This window comes from Grampus griseus, assembly GCF_964374135.1.
Source record: "Grampus griseus genome assembly, chromosome: 8".
Classification (NCBI taxonomy): Eukaryota; Metazoa; Chordata; class Mammalia; order Artiodactyla; family Delphinidae; genus Grampus; species Grampus griseus.
In genome coordinates, this window is record NC_139002.1 from 45,608,959 (window position 1) to 45,630,879 (window position 21,921).

Below are 21,921 nucleotides of genomic sequence, written 5' to 3' on the forward strand. Positions count from 1 at the left end.
ACCCCTGGTTCTGTCTTTGAGTACTTTAAAGGTAAGTGTTGGCCTGGGTGCGCCACCAACAACACTCGGCCACAGGCATTCACATTCATAGGCACTAATGTGATACAGTCCCTCCCCTTCTAGAGGGACGGTCAGGAGGCTGTCTTTTGGGGTGCTGTACAACTCTGTTCTTCTCATCATCAGTAAAGTGGGGATCAGATGTTGTAAGAAAGAACATAAATTTCTAAAGCATCAGGATTGTTAGAGCACCATCCAAAACTAAAGAACTTGTAGCAGATGGTGCCACCTGTGACAGACTAACTGCAATGAAAATTAACTTCCTTCTCAGAGTTGGTGGGATGGGGGATGGGGGGCAGTGGCAGGCATGGGATGGGGGATGGGGAGAGAGCACGGCCCTGGTACACTAATATATTAGGGAGTGGGGAATTTATGTCAGTGGGCATAACTAACTTTCTTAATGTAGAACAACTGTGGACATGCTCCAGTTACCGTCATGCCTTAAAAAATGTAACAGCTTTACAAGTCCAAAACCAAATGCCACTGTCCCAGATTGTGCAGTGTATGTGAGTGACTGCTGATCCCCTAGCACACAGCACAGTCCAGGGGCCTTGTTCTAAGATGTATTCTAATGAGGATACATTGCAAAGTACAAATTTTAATTTTAATGTGACTTTTTCTCTTTTTTGTTGTTGTTGCTTCACCTTCTACTTTGCAAGTTTTACATTTATTAAGTAAGCTAATGTAAAAATTATTTAACAAAGGATCTGGTAAGTGAATACTAAAAGCTAAATTGTTATCTACTTCTCACAAGTGTCTTATTCTTCAAGTCAAATGCAAAGAATGATAGCAATGATTGTCAACTTTTCCACTTACTTTGAAATTATGTTTTAATAAATAAGTTTTTTCTATACATATTCCCTGTGGTTATTAAAGTAGATTTTATATACTTACTTTAACGCAATAAGAGATGCAATTATCCTCATAGTGTTTGCAACATCTATGCCTTGGTCCATGCTTACATCTGAAATTAAACCAAAAAAACTAATATAATTAAAATGTGTGTGTATGCGTGCGTGTGCGTGTGTGTGTGTGTTAATCTGCTTAAAACTCTCTAACCAAAAAAGGAGAAAACATTATCAACTCATTTCTAAATGTGTGCGTCTTTTGATTTCTTAGGACATACAGAAGCAAAGCTAACAGATTATTTTCCCTTTGCTGCTCACCATTTGACACACTGTATAAAATACGTGACTGCAGTCAAAATACTTGAATGTGGAACAGAAAAGCCATATTGGTAAATATTTGTGACTAAATATGAAAAATATGTATATGTTATCTCTATACTCTGCCAAATCTTTTGGAAGCTTTAAATTGTTTATTGTAGCGTATAATGGTCATAAATCATCCATGACGTCAGTACTTGAGCAAAAATCATAATGAGAATGTGCTCAGGTTACAGGAATTTATACTTAATTATATTTGAGAGAAAACATCTGGGAAAGAAACATGATATAGTATTAGAATTTAAAATTCAGTTTTTAAAATAAATATAGAAATAGAACATGCAGGAATTCAAAAGTAGGTTGTGATTTAACCGTAAACAACTTAGTCTTCCAGTGTTTAATAAACATTTCTGCTGGGAGGACTACTATTCAAGACACACTTATTTTAGTTATTTGGTATGTCTACTCCAGGACTATTTATTCACTCCAGGCGTAAAAAAGTAAGTAGAATATCTAATATGGGTTTAACTCTCCCCCTTTCTCTTTGAAGAGTTCAGTTCCAAAATAAGCAGTCTTTATAACTCTTTCAGAATACAATTAATTAATTATCTTCATGGTTGGAACACATTAACTCTTTCTTGTTTATGATAATAACTTGCAGAGGGATATCCTAGCTCTCTAACTCCATTTGCAAATTGATTATAAAGACCTCCGAAATTCAATGCTGCACTGCAGCTGGAGTATACAGGCAGCCTTTCCTAGTCAAGGGTGACAGCAATAGTTCATTCCTTATGTCGTTAGAATGATATGACATATCTGGTCATGCGAAGTTGTTGAGTGATTAAAGCTAGGGGCCTGAAAAGGGGTGAATCAGAGAAGGACTGCCTTATGTAAACCATCACTCTTCATACTTCTAAGTGTCCTCTTCAAAGACATCTCTCAGCCATGGCTACCAGAACTAACACAGAAATTATTAAACTCTCTTTGCTAGTGAAGTTAAATTCTGTTATCAACTACACTGTCATTTAATCTTTCCTAGTCTTTCATTAAAATGGCTTCCCAAGTGCTGGACTGCCAGTCTCCTATGTCATCTGCTCTGCTTCTATATTATCCTGCACCTGCTTTCACACCAATGGACCCACTGAGGCTACTCTGACAAGTTCTGCCATGGCCCGATCAGCTCTGATACCCAAGGCTTCATTCACCCCCGTCACACATTCTCTGCATTCCCCTATGATTCTTGTTGACATGATTCCCATTAACGGGATCCCCTACATCACACATTCTCTGCATTCCCCTACGATTCTTGTTGACATGATTCCCATTAACGGGATCCCCTACCACAATTATTACTGCCGTCTACCACCCCTTTCTTTCCTTTTACCTTCTTCTGTGGTGTACAGAAGAAGAGACGAAGTCTTTAAATTCAGTAAAAGTTTTGAGTACCTACTCTGTGCTCGTGTAAGTGAAGCAAACTCCTGTGCTATTTCATTTAATGCATGCAACACTCCTTAATAAAGTTAACTGATGAGGACTTTGGGATGTAGAGTGGTTAAATCACTTGTTCAAAGTCCCAAAGCCAGGAGGGGCAAAATGAGTCAAACACAGGTCTTCAGATTTCTTAAAGGGCGTCACCTTCCTGTAGTTGATCCCCTAACTTTCTATACTGCCTCCTCATTCTACACTCTCTAAAATAGCACAACAAGATTATTTTTATTGGCTGGTATTCTAATTTTAAAACTTTAAATTTATTTTCTTAAATATCTTAAATATTTGAAATGCAAATGAAGACTTATCTGTATGAAATAGACTTCTTTGTATAACATACAAATAAAGATTTCTTATTTTATTTCCAAAGCCCTAAAAATTTCCACTCTTGCAAAATATCCTTCACTTAAACTTTGCTCCTTATTGTATCTATATCTTCTTAAATCTCTCTTGGAATTTTTCTTTCTCCTTTCCACACTTGAAACATTCGATTAGCACATATTAATCTGTTTCCTGAAGTTCCCTATTCTAGCCCCCTGCAACTCTGCTTAGTTTGAAATAGAAAAGTATTTCGATTTCATGTAAAACTATTTTAAAGGCAGATAATGGTCTATAGTCCTGCTAGAAATAATAAACAACATTCACTTGCCATCGTGTGCCTTTTTATAAAACTCTATGCAGTTTCTGGTAAAAAAAAAAAAAAATTATTACCTGAAAAGAAAACAAAAATACCTTGGCATGGTACAAATGTTATATAAAATGGTGACAAAATGTGCTAAAATATCAAGATAAAGAACTCACACTGAATCCACAAGCTTCCTGACTAGAGCAATTATATTCGTTCCTCTTGGTTTTTCCTCATGTTTCTCAGTCTTTTGTTCCACTTTTGCATATGCCGCCTCTGGTGAATAAGAATGTGTGGGAATTTCTTCCTTCCCAACAATGAACCTAAAGAAAAGAGCACAATGAGAGGCATTTTTCCCCTTAAAAAAAGAAAATCAGTGAGAAAATAAACTGATTTTGTTTATATACAAATACACTGTGGACAGTACCTTATCATTTGAAATAATATTTTCCACAATTTATATAAAACTAGTCATCCTTTAAAAAATAGGCTTTTGAAATCTGAATACTCGGAAAATGTTAATAGCTGTTTATTTAACAGTGCAGGCATCTTAAAATCAAATACAGCATAGCTCTTTGATGAAACACCCTTTTAACTTAGGTCACCGCTTTTTTAAGGTATTACACAACTTAAAAGTTTTTTCAAACAAAAAGGCAGATGAACTATTAACTTGGATCTACTAGTTAATGACAAAATTGCTATTATTTTCTCTAAAATGTACTAACAATTACAATTGAATGCATTTCTCATTTTTTTTACTCTAAATTTATACCTAACGTCACTTTGAGTCATAAAACAGCTGCAGTACAGTAGGTGGTCATCTATATGCACATGAGAAATAGAGGGAACTAAAGAATGAGAATCAGAAAGTGGTTAAGAGTCTGTGTGTCTTCCCCACATTATCAGAAAATCTTAAATTTGATGTTATTCTAATCTACTTACTTCTCTTTGGAAAAATCTAATATCCAGGAGAAGACACCATTCCTCTATCGTCAAAACTGGACTATATTTTTCCAAAGACAATACAAAGAAAACATTACCAACCATTAGATATCACTCAATCAGTATCCTTTATCAGAATTTTCATTTTTGCTGTTTTCACCTTCACTATAAGAGTCAGTGCTCTTATAAAGAATAACTAAGCTTTCCTTAGCCAATTCTGCTTGCTGAACCTTCAGAAAATATCACAAAACATAGATAAAACAGGAGACCAATAACACTACACTAAAATTCTAGAACATGGGAACTCTGGCAAATTTAAATACTCGTAAAAGAGAGAAAAATTGTTACTATCAACAATTGCAACCCATCTCATTAGGACAAACTTGATAAAACATCTAGTTTACCAAATTGTAAGGGGCGTGCAATGAGATTGTTTGTCACCAGATGGCAGCTGTGCCTCCTTGGTAACTGCTGGTCCAAAAGAATTTGGTTCCTAATCGTGGGTGTGAATGGTGCTCTTTATAAACAAGGTAAAACTATGCTAGAACAGATACAATATCTCTCATACCTTTCCTAACACTGAAAGGAAAGTGTTGCTATTTTGGCCAGGACCTACCATTCGGATTAGAGCTCACTTCCTTGGAGAAGCTGTCCCTGCCCCAAGCTGGAGTGAGTGAGCCATCCTTCCTTTGTGCTCTCACAGCCCAGTGATCCCCCAGTACTGGAAGCACCTTTTTAGTAGTTTCCCTGCCCCACTAAACTGTGGGATCTGTGAGACTATAGATACCTTCTTTGTTATTATATCCCAGTGCCTGGCACATAATAAATATTTAGTTATTTATTATGCCGGGCACATAATAAATATTTAATTAATACCTAGCAAAGGAAGATCGTAATAGTGAGCATTTTCTGAGCATTTACTACATGACAGGCACAGCACTGAGCCTTGGACAAAGATTAAATCATTTAACCCTCATAGCAAAACACTATGAAGTAGGTACCATACTTTCCATGACAGTTAACATGAAAAGGCATCTTGTCCACAGTCAAAAATATCAGCAATTATTTGAACCCAGAACTGTTTAACTCTAAGGCCTGGGGTCTTAGTCACCAAACTTTGTACATTATTAACTATGTTTTAAACTACGATGAATCAGCCTTAGTCTACCTTCAGATTCCTGCACTGGCTCTTCTCCCGTGGTTCTCTCCTTGACTCTTTCTATTCCCCTAACTTCCACTATTATCTTACAGAACTAGCAAGAGTGAATAACTATTTTTCCAGAATATTTTCCTGTAACACAGAGAAAATGTTAAGTGCAAAGAGTCCAAGTCAGCTCTTCATTATAAGTGGATTTGAAGAAAACATATGCAAATATCTGACACATTCTGAGTTTTGGCAAGGATTCTGGGAGTCTAAGGAAAGATGCAGGAACAATGGCAGAGTTTTTCTCTTTAGGAAAACCAACTTTTGATTTTGTCACCAACTTTCAGTTTAAGTTGAAACTTAATTTCAGTGAAACTTAATTCACTTAATTTAATTAATTAAACTGTAATTAATTTAATTAAGTTTAATTAATTAAACTTGATTTAAGTGAAAATTCACTTAATCTGTGAATGCAACAACAACAAAACGCTATTTTCTAATAAGTTTCATGATCTTTTAATGAAAAATATGACATGAAGAAATTACTGCTGTGTGTTATGATTTAGTTATCATTACCAAAGAATTTCCACAACCGAAAATACTCTATTCAATAATAGAGAAAGTTTAATTTCCTAATGTATGTGAAAATGTTTGGTGAAATATAAAATTCAACACTAATGCTAACCAACATCTCTACAGTATCGACCACGTGCCAATTACTGTGATAAGAGATGGGCTACGAGGTGAAAAGAAGACCCCGGTGACTCTAGTGAAGCCTATAATACAAAATGTGTTTGACAATGCACGAGTCCTGCCCTAACAAAGCCCGTAATCTGGTACCACACAATTAAGGGCTTCATTTTCCAGTAATTGTTCATGTGTAGCTTTGTCTTTCCAAGCTCCATAAACAGAGAGTTCTTGTAATCTTCTTTAATACCCCATACTGTAAGGCACATAACAGGCCCCCCAAATAGTGGCTGACTGACTGATTTTTAGGGGGAAAATTAACAAATTACTCTGTTAATGAAATGTCCACAAAGCCACTTTTGTGACTTTTAAAATTGCTTGCAACTTAAATAGTGGAGTCAATAAATATTTATTACAATTATGTACGATGATATTACTTTTTAAAAAAAACTTGTAAATTCTCTTAACATAAAGATAAATAAAATATGCAACTTACCTAAGTGCAGAGAATGTAAATCCTTTCAAACCATCTTTGCACCTAAAACAATAGAAATTTACAATGATAAAATAACTTGTTTTGAGATATAAAGTAGTAGTATTAAATAGCTATTAAATTTTTTCCTGAAAATGATTTTCTTTTAAAGGTGAAACTCTTTTAGGACGATGATCTGAGCAGTACAAATGGTCAAACAAACAACAAACAATGAACAAGCCATCTTACACAAAATGATTAAAATGATAATGCCTTCCCATGTCGTATTAACATAATTTAAGGCTCAATTCTCAGATTTGCAGGTTGAAGAGAGATTTAAAGTAAATCTTCTAAGGGATCCATGTGGACTTAAAATGAAGGCTGGGAGCGGAGTATTCTTCATTCTAGCCAATCCCTGGGGGAGCAATTTGTCGCGAAGAGAAAGACCACATACACCTGCTGGGTATTATGTACAGGTCAATTCAAGGTCCTGACTTCTCCCTATTTATTAATTCAGTGGATGCAGAGCAATGTAGAGTTGGCAGGCACAAAAAGGCTTCAAGTTTAGTTAACAATTTTAACTTCTGAGTAAACCCAATCAGAACAGATAATGTAGCAAGAGGAATAGGGGGTGGAGGAGGAGAGCACAGAGAGAAGATTCCAAATATTATTGAGTGCTTACTATTGCTGGGCATTGTTTTGGGCCCTTTATATGTGTCGTCTCATTCAATTATACCACAACTCTTATGAATAGGTGTTTCTCTACTCCACAGCTGTGCAGAGGCCCCCCAGATGTGGTAACTTCCCTGAGGTCACAAAATAAATAGTAGTCAGAATTCAGGAAAAACAAAAAAATGACTTCATCTGACTTAAAAGTTATGGTTTTCTCTTATACCTCCTCCTAAAACAGTGTATTCCTTTTAACTGGGGAAGACTCAAACTACATGGCAACTGGGGTAGGGGGGAGGGGGGGATTCTCACATCTGCAAAAAGTATTTAAACAAGATTTTAAAATGGGGGCGTTACTATCCTGGTCTTAATGGTCTGCTCTATAGGTATGATCAAGTTACTAGAGAATCTTTGGGTATCTAGTGTCAAAATTCCTTGGAGAAACTATAAAGACTGGTGATATAATGATGCTCTAACATATGTTAATATTAGACACTGGATATTCTCGGACAAAAAGTATAGCCTTAAATCTAACTGGACAATTCTTTCTGTATGCCTTTTATATGAAAGGTCACAAAGGAAATGAACAAAAATATAAGAAATCTATCTAAAAAATTTTAAATATACATTTTTATTGGAGGACATATAGAATCTCAGGGAAAAACTTAATCCATGTGCACTGAGATGTTTTAAAGCACTTAAGAATTCAATTAAGCAACATAATCTACTTTGTGGTCATGTTAACAGTGAGAATGTAACCAGAGAATTTAGCTAACGTACTATATAATTATCTACTCTGTATAGAATGAGGACAAAGGCAAAATAATTCATATGTTAAACTTAAAGCGTGCATGGGAAAATTATAGCATTAAAATTCTTAAAGTTATCTGTTTCCATCTGAAGAAAGTGTTTCTCAGTAATTTAAAACCCATAACTGAGTAATTTCTAGATAGGTGGGGTGGTGAGGGGTTAGGCTGGGAGTCTATTGACTAGAAAACAGAAAGCAGATTGATTAAAAGATTATGTACAACTGGGAACAAATTTTGGCTCTGGTATGTTATTGTTAAAAGATAGCCATTTGTCTTTGTGCAATGCTGAATAGATAAAGGATTCTGACAACTTGGTCTGGTCATGATTGCATATTTGTGACCTTAAACAATAAATCTAACTGCAGACCAAACATCAAAAAGTAGCTTTCAAATATAAAAGGGCATCTACAAATGAATCTGCAATTTCATTATGATGGAAGTTTGGTTCTTTCAGCAGAACCCTGTGGGAAGCACTTCATATTGATAAAGTCTTAGCATGGATTCAAAAGGGGCTATTGTTCTTTCCATTCATGTGTATAAGGTCTGTTAATGTAATTGAGGGTCAGATGTCTATGTCAAAAGGACAAAAAAGTAATTATTCCCAGAAAAAGAAACTTTAAAATAGTAATACTGCCCTGCATTTTGACACCGAAAGTATTGTCTGAGCCCTAATCTAACTATGAAACACTATTGTAATCTGTGTTAAATGTAAGAAGTATGATATAAACATAAAGATTTATACAAAACAGAGCCCATTAAAAGGTGCCTCACTATTTGATGGATTCCGTTATTATAATGTAAATCAAATCACATTCTCCATTCATGTATTAAGGCTCGCTGATTTATTCAACAAATATTGACAGAGTGCCTACTATGTGCAAGCACTGGTTTAGGTTCTAAGGATGTAACAGTGGACAATATAGAATCTCTGCTTGCATACCACTGACATTCTAGAAGGGGGGGAGATAGGATAAAAAAAAAGTAAGTATGTCATGTGGTGATAACTGCTATGGAAAAAAGCAAAGCAGGACGAGGGGAGAAACAGTGATCAGGTTGGGCCTTTTGTTTGTTTGTTTTTAACATAGTGTAGTCAGGAAGGGCCTCTCTGAGAAGGTGGAATTTGGTAATTTGAACAGAAACCTTACTGAATTGAGGGAAGGGCATTTCAGTCTGAAGGAAGAGCAAGCACAAAGCCCTTGATAAGGAATCTGCATGGCATGTAAGGAGAACAGCAAGTGCATTACTGCAGCTGGAGGGAAGCAGTGGTAGGAAATGAGGTCACAGTAATAGCTGTGGAGGGAGCCAGTGGTCTACAATTCCTGTAGGCCCTGTAGGCATGATAAGGACTTGGGAAGGTTCTCAGCAGAGAAGTGACAAGATCTGTCTTAAATTTTAAGATAATCACTTTGCTGGTTTGAAAACAGACTACAGGAGGGCAAAGTTAGAAGCAAAGAGGCTTATTAGGAGGAGAAATGACTGTGCCTGGACTAGATCACAGTGGCAGAGGTGGAGGGGAGTGGTAAGACTCTGAATGTATTTCAAAAGCAGAACTGGTGGAATTTCTTGATAGTTTGAATGTGGGGTACAAGAGAGAATTTACAAATTATTAAAATATTTTTGGTTTGAGCAAATGGAGGGATACAATATCCATTTATTGAAGTGAGAAAGACTACAAAAGAAACAGGTTTGAGGAGAAAAATCAAAGTTTTGTTTTAGATATGTTAAGCTTGAGATGCATGTGAGCTATAAATGGAAATATTAAGGAAGGAAGCAGCTGGCTATATAGATGTGGGTTCAAGGGAGAGGTCTGATTCGTTTATAAGTAGTACTTAAATCCATGGGACTAGATACAATCATCTAGGAATTAAGTGTTAATAAAGAAAATAGTCAAGGACTGAGTATTTTTTATTCCATCATAACCTGTAATGCAGAAAATCTTTCCTATAAAAGAAAAAAAATAATTTCTCCTAATAAATCCATTCTCTAATATAAAGTCTCATTTTAATTTTTGAGTGTACATAAAAATAATGCATTTAACTCATGTAGACATAAACTTTCCTATTAAAGTCAGTCTATGCAAATGACATAAATAACTAGTATGACTCAATCCACAGTTACTGAATCTCTACATTTGCAATGTTCTGTGCTATGTATGATAGAAAACAAAGCCAGGAGAGACAAAGAGGAAAAAGAATTTGCAGCATTATATCAAACAACTTAGCTGATAAGCAACTAATCATAGAGAGTCAGGTTGGAATTACATATTATATACAAGAAAGTATAAAGAAGTTTAACATTATTATTAGAATAATACTCTTGGTCAATGCCAGTGGGAGAGAACCCAATAAGATAATTTTTTTTCAATTAGAAATATAAATGATAGTAAAATGAACAATTTTGCCCCAAAAGATTCTTTATCTCATTCTTAATTTCCATGAGGTACTTCCACCTTTATCACAACATTGTACCAGCAGATGTCACTAGTAAGCCATTTTTGGAAAAATTTCTGGCTCTTTGATGTGGTTTCTATATCAAACATTTTGTTGCACATTTTCGTTTAAAAACAAATTCATAGGCATTCAAAATATGAATTTTGAATAAATTTTAGTTAAACTGCATTAAATTCCCCGAAGTAAATATCATAAATATGAGACTTTTAACGATAGGTGACATTCCTGTTCCTATTATTGCATATAGTTATAAAATCTCTAAGAACACCCTACCATTTGGCACCAACATAGAATCTCATGATGTAAATGTGCTGCTTTCTAGTAACCTGAAAACTCTGAGAACTATTTTGACTCCTAAAATGTTTTTGTTTAGTCAGTTTTCATTTGTTTGGTAAATATAATAGATATAAAAAATGTACTTTTATAAATCTCCTTTTACCTATTTCTAAGGCAGAGCATGATGCTATGGAAAGACTCTTGATATGAACAATGAAACAGATACTAGTCATAAGTTCCCTATCAACCTAGAGCAAATCACTTAATTTAAGGGCTTAATCTCACAGCCTCCTAAAAAAGAGCCTGGAAGTAAATGACCTCCATAACTGGCTCGTTAAATGATTTCTAATTCTGAAATTTCATCACTTACTATAATTGTATTTAATGATACTATTATTATTTGAAATAATAATGGAAAATAAATGAATTATTCTAAAATCACTCATAGATAATGATCTCACTGATGTCAAGAATTTTTTTAAAAAATAGTAACATACAAACAAAACCCTGAATTTGTTTTGAGATTACTGGCTGCTACTAATATTATTTCATTTGCTTATTGCTTTATAAAACTTAGACATGGAACTTATTCCTGGCAAAGGTTCAAAGACAACCTTTTTCTTTTTTTTTTTTTGAAATTAAAGCCTTTCCACTTTTATTGGCATTGATAAATAATATCAATCAATTCACTGACAATACAAGTCTTTGAAATACCTTTTGCTGGGCAGGGGGATAGGACTTATTCATCTAATTAGGCATGTATCTCCATTTTAGAAATAAAATATTTTGCATATATTTTTCTTTGTAATTAAATCTAAAAAAAATGTAGAATTGGGGAAAATAGCCTTTATAACCCTTTAGAAAAAAATAACCTTTTCTTTTTTAACTTTAAGATTACAAAACAAACTACTGAGATGATATATACACTACAGAAATGCTGTTAAGTATTGATACAACAAGCAATTCTATAGATATAATCTCAATAATGATAAAAGATTACATTATTGCTATATGAAGCATCAATGCTAAAATATTATTATTAATGATAAAATATAAAATGCTGTTTATTATATAGTATAGAAAGATAGAGAAAGTGGTCAAAAGGATATACCCCAAACAGTTTTAGCAGGCTACCTATTGAAGTAGGATGGGTTAAAAGACATGAAGGAAGAATAGAACTTCTTACTCTCTATATTCATATATCATTTAAAATTTTTTAAATTTTAAATATTATTTAAACAAACTACACAAATATTATTTGTGTAGTTTGTTTAATTAAAAACATCAATATCTGAACATTTAGGAACAGATTAAACAGCGTAAAAGTTATTCATCTCTATTTCACCAATACTATGTCAGAGAACATAAGACTCGGTCAACTTTACTAAAAATACTACTGTAAAAGTTTTGCTAGAAGGCATAAAGTTACTAACTGAAACAAATGATATAGATAGAATTTTCTGAAACTATGATCCCAATGAACATGGATAACTATGTGACTACAATGACAAAAAAAGAAACACTCGTTAAGTATCAATGTCAGAGTTCTTTTGTCCTTTTTTTACTCATTGAATTGGTTAGAAGGAAACTCACATATTGGTTAAATATTACAGCATCTATCTTTATTCACTCTACAATCATTTATCAGGCACCTAACATACAGAAGACACTGCTGCAGATCATTTAAGTAATGCAAAGATAAATTATATACCATCTCTGATCATTAAAAAAGATATCTGCATAGTTACATATGTTTGTCAAATAAATGAAAATAATCTTGGCTAAAAGTTCTGGCACACAATTTCCTGTATCAGTAGTGCTTTCTAAGAGCTTAATTACTTTATTTGTACTTTATGGGTTCAGCTTCAAATTTCTTTAGTCCTGCATTTTACATCATCTATCTCCTTAAAGTATTTGATTTGAGAAAAGTAGTATGGATCTTCTTCCACTTATGATGGAGATTATGTCCCAATAAATCCATCCCAAGTTGAAAATATCATTAAGTCGAAAATGCAGGGCTTCCCTGGTGGCTCAGTGGTTAAGAATCCGCCTGCCAATGCAGAGGACACGGGTTCGAGCCCTGGTCCAGGAAGATCCCACATGCCCTGAGCAACTAAGCCCATGCGCCGCAACTAAGCCCATGCGCCATAACTACTGAGCCTGAGCTCTAGAGCCCGCAAGCCACAACGACTAAGCCGCATGCTGCAGCTACTGAAGCCCGTATGCCTAGAGCCCATGCTCCAAAACAAAGAGAATCCACTGCAGTGAGAAGCCCACACACCACAATGAAGAGTAGCCCCCGCTCGCCGCAACTAAAGAAAGCCCGCGTGCAGCAATGAAGACCCAATGCAGCCATAAATAAACAGATAGATAGATTGGTAAATAAATTAAAAAAAAAGAAAATGTACTTAATACACTTAACAAACCAAACATCATAGCTGAGCTTAGCCTAGCCTACCTTAAACGTACTCAGAACACTTATATAGCCTACAGTTGGGGAAAATCATCTAACACAAAGCCCATTTTATAATAAAGTTTTGAATATCTCACATAATTTATTGAATATCATATGGAAAGTGAAATCCAAACGGTTGTATGGGTACAGAATGGTAGTAAGTGTTGGTCATTTACCCTTTTGATTTGTGTGGCTGACTGGGAGCTGCTGTCCAACATCACTAGGGAGAATCATAACGAACACTGCTAGCTTAGGAAAAGATCAAAATTCAAAGTATGGTTTCTACCAAATACGCAATGCTTTGACACCATTGTAAAGTTGAAATATCCTAAGCTGAACTGTTGTAACTCAGTGACCACCTGCATATGCAAAAGCACAACTGAAGATGCTAAAAAAAAATTGGCAAAATCAAAGACAAATTGGATTTAAAACAGTTGTGCACACTGATGATTCTTAAAATATTCTATTCTATTGATTATATCACAATCACCTAAGTCATTCAGTATCAAAAATAAAAGTTACATTATTATAATATGTGAACAAAATTATTTAAAACAGAAAATGCTTAGGGACTTCCCTGGTGGTGCAGTGGTTAAGACTCTGCACTCCCAATGCAGGGGGCCCAGGTTCGATCCCTGGTCAGGAACTAGATCCCACATGCATGCTGCAACTAAGAGTTCACATGTCACAACTAAGGAGGCTGCCTGACGCAACTAAGGAGCCCATGTGCCACAACTAAGGAGCCTGTGAGCCGCATCTAAGGAGCCCACAGGCTGCAACTAAGACCCAGCACAACGAAATAAATAAATTTTTTTAAAAAAGAAAATGCTTAAACTTCAAGCATATTGAAGGTATGAAAAGAATGATATAAGAACTTAATTATAAATAACAGTTACAGACAATAGCTGGATCTTCAATATTTTGATTTGTCTAATTATGTAATTATCATTGGTACTAAAAACAAATACATTTGGAGTGCATACAACTGAAAAGTTTAATTAAAAAAAAAAGAATGCCTATCTAAATGCCTTGAATTTGTGTTTCACAGTTGTCTTCATTATAAAGAAAACACATACCATTTTATATAGTTTTTTTGTTTTTTTGTTTTTTTTGTGGTACGCGGGCCTCTCACTGTTGTGGCCTCTCCCCTTGCGGAGCACAGGCTCCAGACGCACAGGCTCAGCGGCCATGGCTCATGGGCCCAGCCGCTCTGCGGCATGTGGGATCTTCCCGGACCGGGGCATGAACCCATGTCCCCTGCATCAGCAGGCGGACTCTCAACCACTGCGCCACCAGGGAAGACCCTATATAGTTTTTTTAAGTTAAATTTTTCTTATTTTGTTTTTAAAATCCCACATGAAAGAATAAACCACTTTTTCTAATCAATTTACCTAACCTGTTTTCAGGTGTAGAAGCTTACCTTAGTACTCAGCTGTAATTTAGTAACTGAAACTTGATCAACAACTATAGATTTTTTTTGTGTGGAATTTTCTGTTTATTTCTTAGATTATAAACATTGATAGTATGGTGATCTCTCTTTTTTTTTTAACATCTTTTTTGGGGTATAATTGCTTTACAATGGTGTGTTAGTTTCTGCTTTATAACAAAGTGAATCAGTTAACAACTATAGATTTTGATTGACACCTATTTATCATAAGAATATCAGAAAAATTGACATGGAATTAATTTAAAGATTTTATTTTAGCTTTTTTTAATTTAAATCTTCAGTGTCCTAATCACATATGTACACTCCAACAAGTTAAATCAATCATTTCAATTTACTACTCAGAAGCTGTGATGTGCAATTAAAATACACTACATTGCTTACATACACACAACAGGTTTTTCCTCTTAAGTCTACTATTGTTTGAAGAATAAAACAGACTCAGAGAATTCAGTTTCAACCCACATATGGCACTTAATATGAGAAAACAAAATAACTAATATTATGTTCCTACTTTAAGAAAGCTCATCTCATATACAAAAATCTGAAATTGGAACAGCAACAGATGAAGAAATTTGTGGAAGATTATTTTGTTTGCTTCGTGAACACATCATATATCTTCCAAATAATTTTCAATTGGATTCCTTTAAATAGTGAAATTTCCCAGTATGTTAAAAATATTATTTTTGATTCTGGTAAATATTTTACAGTACATTTATTTCATACAGAATGGAACACTGGTGCTTAGCTTTGTTCTCAATAACCTAAGGAAAGCTGCTGAAGCAAGGCAGCAGTTATGGGTAATCAAGTGTGATTGTAAGTCCCCAGATGATTATTGTGTACTTTTTTCCAGTGTGTTCTAAATACAAATTGGAAACATTTGAATTCAAACTTACAGTAACAACTCCAATAGAATCAGATTTCTCCTTAAACTTGGAGAGGCTGGAACTGCTTTTGCTTTAAAATCCAAACTAAGGAAGGTCATGCTCCAAGCTGTCTTCAACTGCTAAGAAACCAAGAATCACCTTCAGACTGTTTCTAAAAGAAATGTTAATTAGGATGAATTTCCCTCTCAAAATGAACTGGTAATAGCAATGCTAGTCGAACTTTAAAATACTTGTAAAAAGAGCAGATTTTATCTCCACTGGATCTAAACTCTTTGTAGTTCCAAAGCAACTGGCACATGTTTACACTTGACAAATTAACAATACGCAAAAACCAAATTTAAGATCAAAATGGTGTTTTATATAAATTCAAGGAAAAACTTAGCAATTTTCTTAAAATCATGGCATTGCTATGGACAAAAATTATTTACATTAAACAAAATTATAACCACAATACTGAACCAATCTATTTTTTAAAGACCTCAAGATTGGCAAGTATTTTCATTTTTTCCCCTCCTATAATGGTTGGGAAAAGGATGAAAACAAATGTTTTCAATTATATAGAATCTTTGAATCAACATTAATTTATTTTCAAATGCACATTGGTATCTGTCATTAAAATAATATGGCAATTGGTTTTCATATTGAACAAAATGAGCAGCTATTTAGGCTATACTTTTTCATAAAGTTATACTTATTTAATATCAAAGTTCAGATCTAAAATAAATAAAACATGCATCTCCGGATAATGGAGCAAAAACAGTATTTTGGATGCTTTTGGAAAGCTATAATTTTTTGATTAACTGAGGACTATAGAGTATCCTAACTTTAAAATAAAAATCTTCGGCCTTCCCTGGTGGCGCAGTGGTTGAGAGTCTGCCTGCTGATGCAGAAGACACGGGTTCGTGCCCTGGTCCGGGAAGATCTCACATGCCACGGAGCAGCTAGGCCCATGAGCCATGGCCGCTGAGCCTGCGCGTCCGGAGCCTGCATGTCCGGAGCCTGTGCTCCGCAACAGGAGAGGCTGCAACATTGAGAGGCCCGCGTACCGCAAAAATAAATAAATAAATAAAAATTTTCATTTAAAAACTACAGTTTACTTCATTCATCTCAAAGATTATGAACTTAATTTGTGTTACATATGACTGAAATTGGGCAACTTAACATATTGGAATCTTCCTGTACTATCAATGGTACTAGAGAAATGAAATATTGGAACTAAAGTAACCTGAGAGAATTATATTTTACAGATTAAGAAACCAAGGCCCAGGGAGATTAAGTGATTTGCCCCCAAACAGAGTTTGGTCCAAGACATTCTCACACAACAATAAAATCATTTTACACCCCAATCAACTAAGTCTCTGTGCCTCCTGGGGTCTCACTGTGGAGAAGAAATACTACAGGGAAGAAGAGGGGTCTTGGGGTGTAGGAGAGAAATCACAAATCACCTGAATGAAGGGAGAAGCAAAATCCTTCCAACTGACATTATGCAAAGACTTTACAAAGGACGGAAGAGCATGGATCGTTTTAAAGGAACCAATTTCCTGTTCCTCTTTTCCGCATGTCCTCCCATCGAAACATGTGGCCTGACTTTGGTCAGGACTCCATGCTGGCTTCTCTCACGCACCTCCCTCTTCACGACAGTTATTTTTTACATCAGTCTTTCCAAAATTTCCTGGACAATCATAAGGCCAACGCTTGGTATTAATGTGCCACTTTTAGCAATTTAAATTCCAAAAGTACCTCAATCCCAGACATGAGTACAAAAAACAGGACTGAAACGAAGCTTTATTGTGTTTTCTATTATACACTACATAAGAAATTGGACTTCTGAAAGAAATTCATGAGGTCACTTCTTCCTTATCTGTCTCTCAGTAGCAAACTGTATTAGTAGTTACTTTCAGACACATTTCACACTTTCTCATCTCCCTCATTTTGGTCACCCTGGTCCTTCCATATGCAATCCCCTCTTTAACCACCCTCTCTTTTCAAGAGAATTCCTACCAAGTCCATCAGGGATGGCAATTTCTCCCACAATTAGAGGGGTCTGTTTCTTTCTCAAACTTCCTTTGCTCTTTGTATATTTTTGGCAGTTTTTAATCGGCTCTGGCTAATGTGATAGTAATATCCATAGTTATCTAATCCACTCTTCCAAATATAGGGTTTCTTATGGCATTTTGTGTGTCCGTGTCCCAGAAATCAAAGGCAGTTTTATAGAGTTTACTTCTTCTAACAATGAGGCTGGGAAATATTCTGCATCTTGTTATCAGAGCATTTACTGTGTAATTAAGGTATCTAGAAATATAAACTAACAGACCGTATTAGTCAGGAAAGGATAGGTCAGTGTTTCTCAAAGTGTGGACCACTTGGAACACCATCAGCATCAGATGATAATAACTTGTTAGAAATAAAAATATTGGTTGCCATCCCAGGTCTACTGAATTCAGAAACTCCAAGAGTGGGGCCCAACCTGTACAATCTGTGTTTTAACAAAATCTCCACGTGATTCCAATAAAATTTCAATGGTTTCAACAATCGAAGTTTATTTCTTGCTCATGCTAACTGTCAAACAAGGGTTGGCTATGGCTCAATTACATGTCTTCTTTATTTCGGACCTTAGCGTGATGGAGAAGTGTCTATTCAGATCTGCTGATTGTCAAAGCAGGGAAAAAAAGAGAATACAGGACACTGTGTCCTGGCTCCAAAGCTTCTGCTCAAAAGTAAGCATAAGCCATTTCCACTCATATTTCATTAGCCAAAGCAAATCGAAGGCCAGGCATGATGTTAATAGGGCAGGGCATATAACGCTTCCCCAGGGAGAGGCAGCAAAGGCTTTTGAACAATAACATAGCCTACTATAACACGCCAAGCATATTTTTGTTGAAGATCAATTGTATGTGTTTATAATATTTAAGGAAATTCAAGGCATAATTCCCCTTTTCCTCCCAAATCCTACAATCATTTAGTCTTTTACACAATAACTTCAATATCTGACTTTAAGTATGATAATTCTTAAAATCTGTTACTGATTTTAGAAATAAGCTTGTCTACAACATATTAATTAGTATTTTATATACATGCATAAACGTGTGTGTGTGTGCGGGCGCGTGTGTGTGTGTACTCCGAGCTCCATTTTTTTTTCTCATTACTAAAGCATTCAGGAATTTCACATTGTTCAGCTATGTATTCCAAGTGCCTATATCAGTGCATAGCATATAGGTCACTCAATAAATATGTTGAAAGAAAGAAATTTTTATCTGTGTAGTAACTGAAAACACTGTATTTTTGAGTAATTATATTTCCAATTGGGTACCATGTTTCTTGGATTCATTTTTTTTAACAGCAATTCTAATAAGCTTTTTAAAAATATTTAGTTTCTAAAAAATGTGTTTATTTTAAACTCAGCTACCCATTACTTATTAACTCCTAGTGTTCATCCTTAATATAGACTTGTATTAGTTTTTTCCCTGATAATTTGGTATGAATTTACACTTAGACATAAATGTGCATAAATAGGAGTCTAAAAAGGAGTCTAATCTTTCTGAATGAGGAGCTATTTTTCAACACCCCAAATGAAATATAACAGTGACTGTAATATAAAACTATCAAGTCCAAAAGGCAGGAATGGGAATGCAGCTATAGGCATGTTTACACTGAACTAGGAGTTGCAACTGAATAAAAGAGGTGAGACCATAAAGTTTGTAGGTTGGGGCATTATTCACATTCATTCACGCAGTTAAGTATTTCACAAATATATACTATGAGTCTACTATGTACCAGACAGTTTGCCAAGGACTGGGGATAGCCAGCGTCCGTGTTCTCCAAGAGTTCACAATCCAGCGGCATATACGTGTAAGTGAAAAGTGCATCTACATTACAGGAAATACCTTAATATAAAGCACACAGTGCTAAAGGAGCACAAAGGAGAGGTGTCTAACCCTGGCTTGGTCATGGAAGGCTACCCAGGAAAATAAAAGAGATATTTAAGGTGGTACATAAAGGAAGAAGTGGAGGAAGAACGCAGAGAAGGACAATATATATAAGACTTAAAAAAGAGAGCACATTGGGTATTCTGGGAACTGAAGAGGTTTAATGTGAGTGGCACATGGAAAGGAGGAAACAGGGTAGAGAAAGACTGGCATAGGCCAAACCATGTCAAAAATGAGTTTGAACTTTAGCTATAAGGCAAAAGGCCCCACGCCCCAGAAGAATGACATGACCAGATCTGTGTTTAACAAAGATATTCCAAGCGTAGCTTTCATGACCTAGTACTGAATTCCACCTCATTGTTTATTTTTAAACTATCATGTCACTTAGCAGTATTTGTTTAAACCTTTTAAACATCAACTTACAAACTGAATTCTGTTGAAAGCAACCAATATTAAAGCCATCTAAAAACTTACATCGCTCTTTATTTTGTTTTAATAGATTAAACTATACATCAACTTTAAGACATTTTAATATATTCTGATAGATCAAAAATTGGTTTAAAAATAATTTTTCAAAACTATGACTAAATGAAGACATAAAGTATTAAACTTTAAGACGCTATAAAATTCAGGTAATTAATACTAGCTGTTGTAATAAAAAAAAGCCCCCAAAAAACCCTCTATTTCTCACTTTGCAATCAGGAATTCATCTAGACTATCTCTGCCACAGAGAATAACCTCATTTTCAGCAACCATAATGTAGTTCTAGATATTGCTCTGTGTGTGTACAACTAATAAAGTCACATAATTTATTTACTGTGGGAACACAGAAGGATGGTAGAAACCAAGACTGGCAACAAGGCACTTTGGATGGAATAGTTATATACCTTTGTGTAATTAACACCATATCCAATTCTCTCGTTATTGTGCTAATTCCTTCCCATCCCATTGCTGACGTTGAACCAATGGAAAGCTGCAGACAGTCTGAGTTTTCCTGCCATCATCTGTAGTCTCTTCAAACTTCTCTCCCAGGTTCCAGGAAAACTGTGTTGTTTTCAAAGTGCTCTCAGTTTTTATGGCGAGGTCCCTTCATAGAGGTCCCTTCTATGAGGATCTCATGGGAAATCTTAAGTTTGATGACCCTTATCAGCCTTGTCACTTCACTTTTGAGGATCTTTTTTTGGAAGAGTTGGGCAGGGGAGGGAAGATTAGGGGACTGGTTACAGGAATAACCTGATATTTTTTGAGAAACTTTAGAAAGGTATTCTACTTTCCCTCAAGCTTTATTAGAAGTGAAATTCTACCAGGGTAGAAAATGAGAATAAAAAGGTTTTAATTCATCAAACTATTTGGAAAAATGAAGTCTTTTGAATATACACATAAAATGTGACAACGGATTTACATGCAAACAGTCATGCTTATCTTAAAGACAAAAACAAAATCCTATCTGACCAGCCTAAATGAGGAATAGGGAGGAATGAAAGGTCATCCAAAACTATAAGGCCCATATTCTTTCAAGGACATCCATTGCAAAATAGAATCAGTAAACAAAAACAAAGCCATCTGGAAGGTATTTCTTCGATATCGATCATGTGGCATTGATAATTTCAAAATGCAAGAGAAAGAAAACACAGCTCCTCCTACTTGAGCAATGTTTCATTTACTGTATCAGAGCCAACAACGTTAATGACTTAGAACAGTCTTAAGGTTATCATCAATTTCAACAGAGATGATCTATCATCCACAAATAGGTCAGTACATATATATGGCCTGATATACTGAGAGGTTAATTCTTTTCCTTCTAGTTAGTGTTCTCCCATTTTAGACTCCACAATTGATCACGGTAAGACAGTCTGAGAATCTAATTTTTAATTCTGGCTCTTTCACTAAATAGTTACAAGACCTTAAAAAGAAACTTACGTTTCTGATCCTTAGTTTCTTCAAATATAAAGTGAAAAGATGGAACTGAATGATCCTTAGGATTCCTCACAACTTAAAAATTCTGATACAAAATAATCTATAAATTTTTATGATTTACTCAAACTTGAGACAGTCACAATTTGCTTCTAGGTGTCAAATTTAAATAAATTGAATCAATACTATTTATATGAGATGGATTGAAACTTTGAGTTCTAGGGATCACTGAAGATATAGCTTTGTATGTTCTGAGTCGAAAAAAAATTATATAATTAACGTTCTACCCAAAGTAAAATAACTTCTAATACAAGTGAACAAACTAAATACTCAAATGTTCAAAATTATATTTTTACCTCCAGGTGGGTTATCTACTTCTAAATTTGCCTGTAACATCTATATGTGAAAATTATCTGAGTTCTGTTGAATTAAGTACAGCAAATAACAGTTTTGTTGAATTAAGAATAGAGTATATTGTTTATATACATCTATATTTGTTACAAGCTGACC

At 34.9% G+C, this 21,921-nt stretch overlaps 1 protein-coding gene across 2 annotated transcripts in view; it reads right to left on the minus strand.

Moving 5' to 3' along the window:
• TMEM135 (transmembrane protein 135) overlaps positions 1 to 21,921 on the minus strand; it is a 240,207-nt gene that overhangs the window by 16,124 nt on the left and 202,162 nt on the right. For both annotated transcript variants that reach the window (XM_082661045.1, XM_082661046.1), the window contains 3 exons: positions 6,606 to 6,647; positions 3,513 to 3,659; positions 952 to 1,021 (listed from right to left, as the gene is read on the minus strand). In XM_082661045.1, the coding sequence (XP_082517171.1) occupies positions 952 to 1,021; positions 3,513 to 3,659; positions 6,606 to 6,647 (259 nt within the window). The remainder of the gene's footprint in view (positions 1 to 951; positions 1,022 to 3,512; positions 3,660 to 6,605; positions 6,648 to 21,921) is intronic.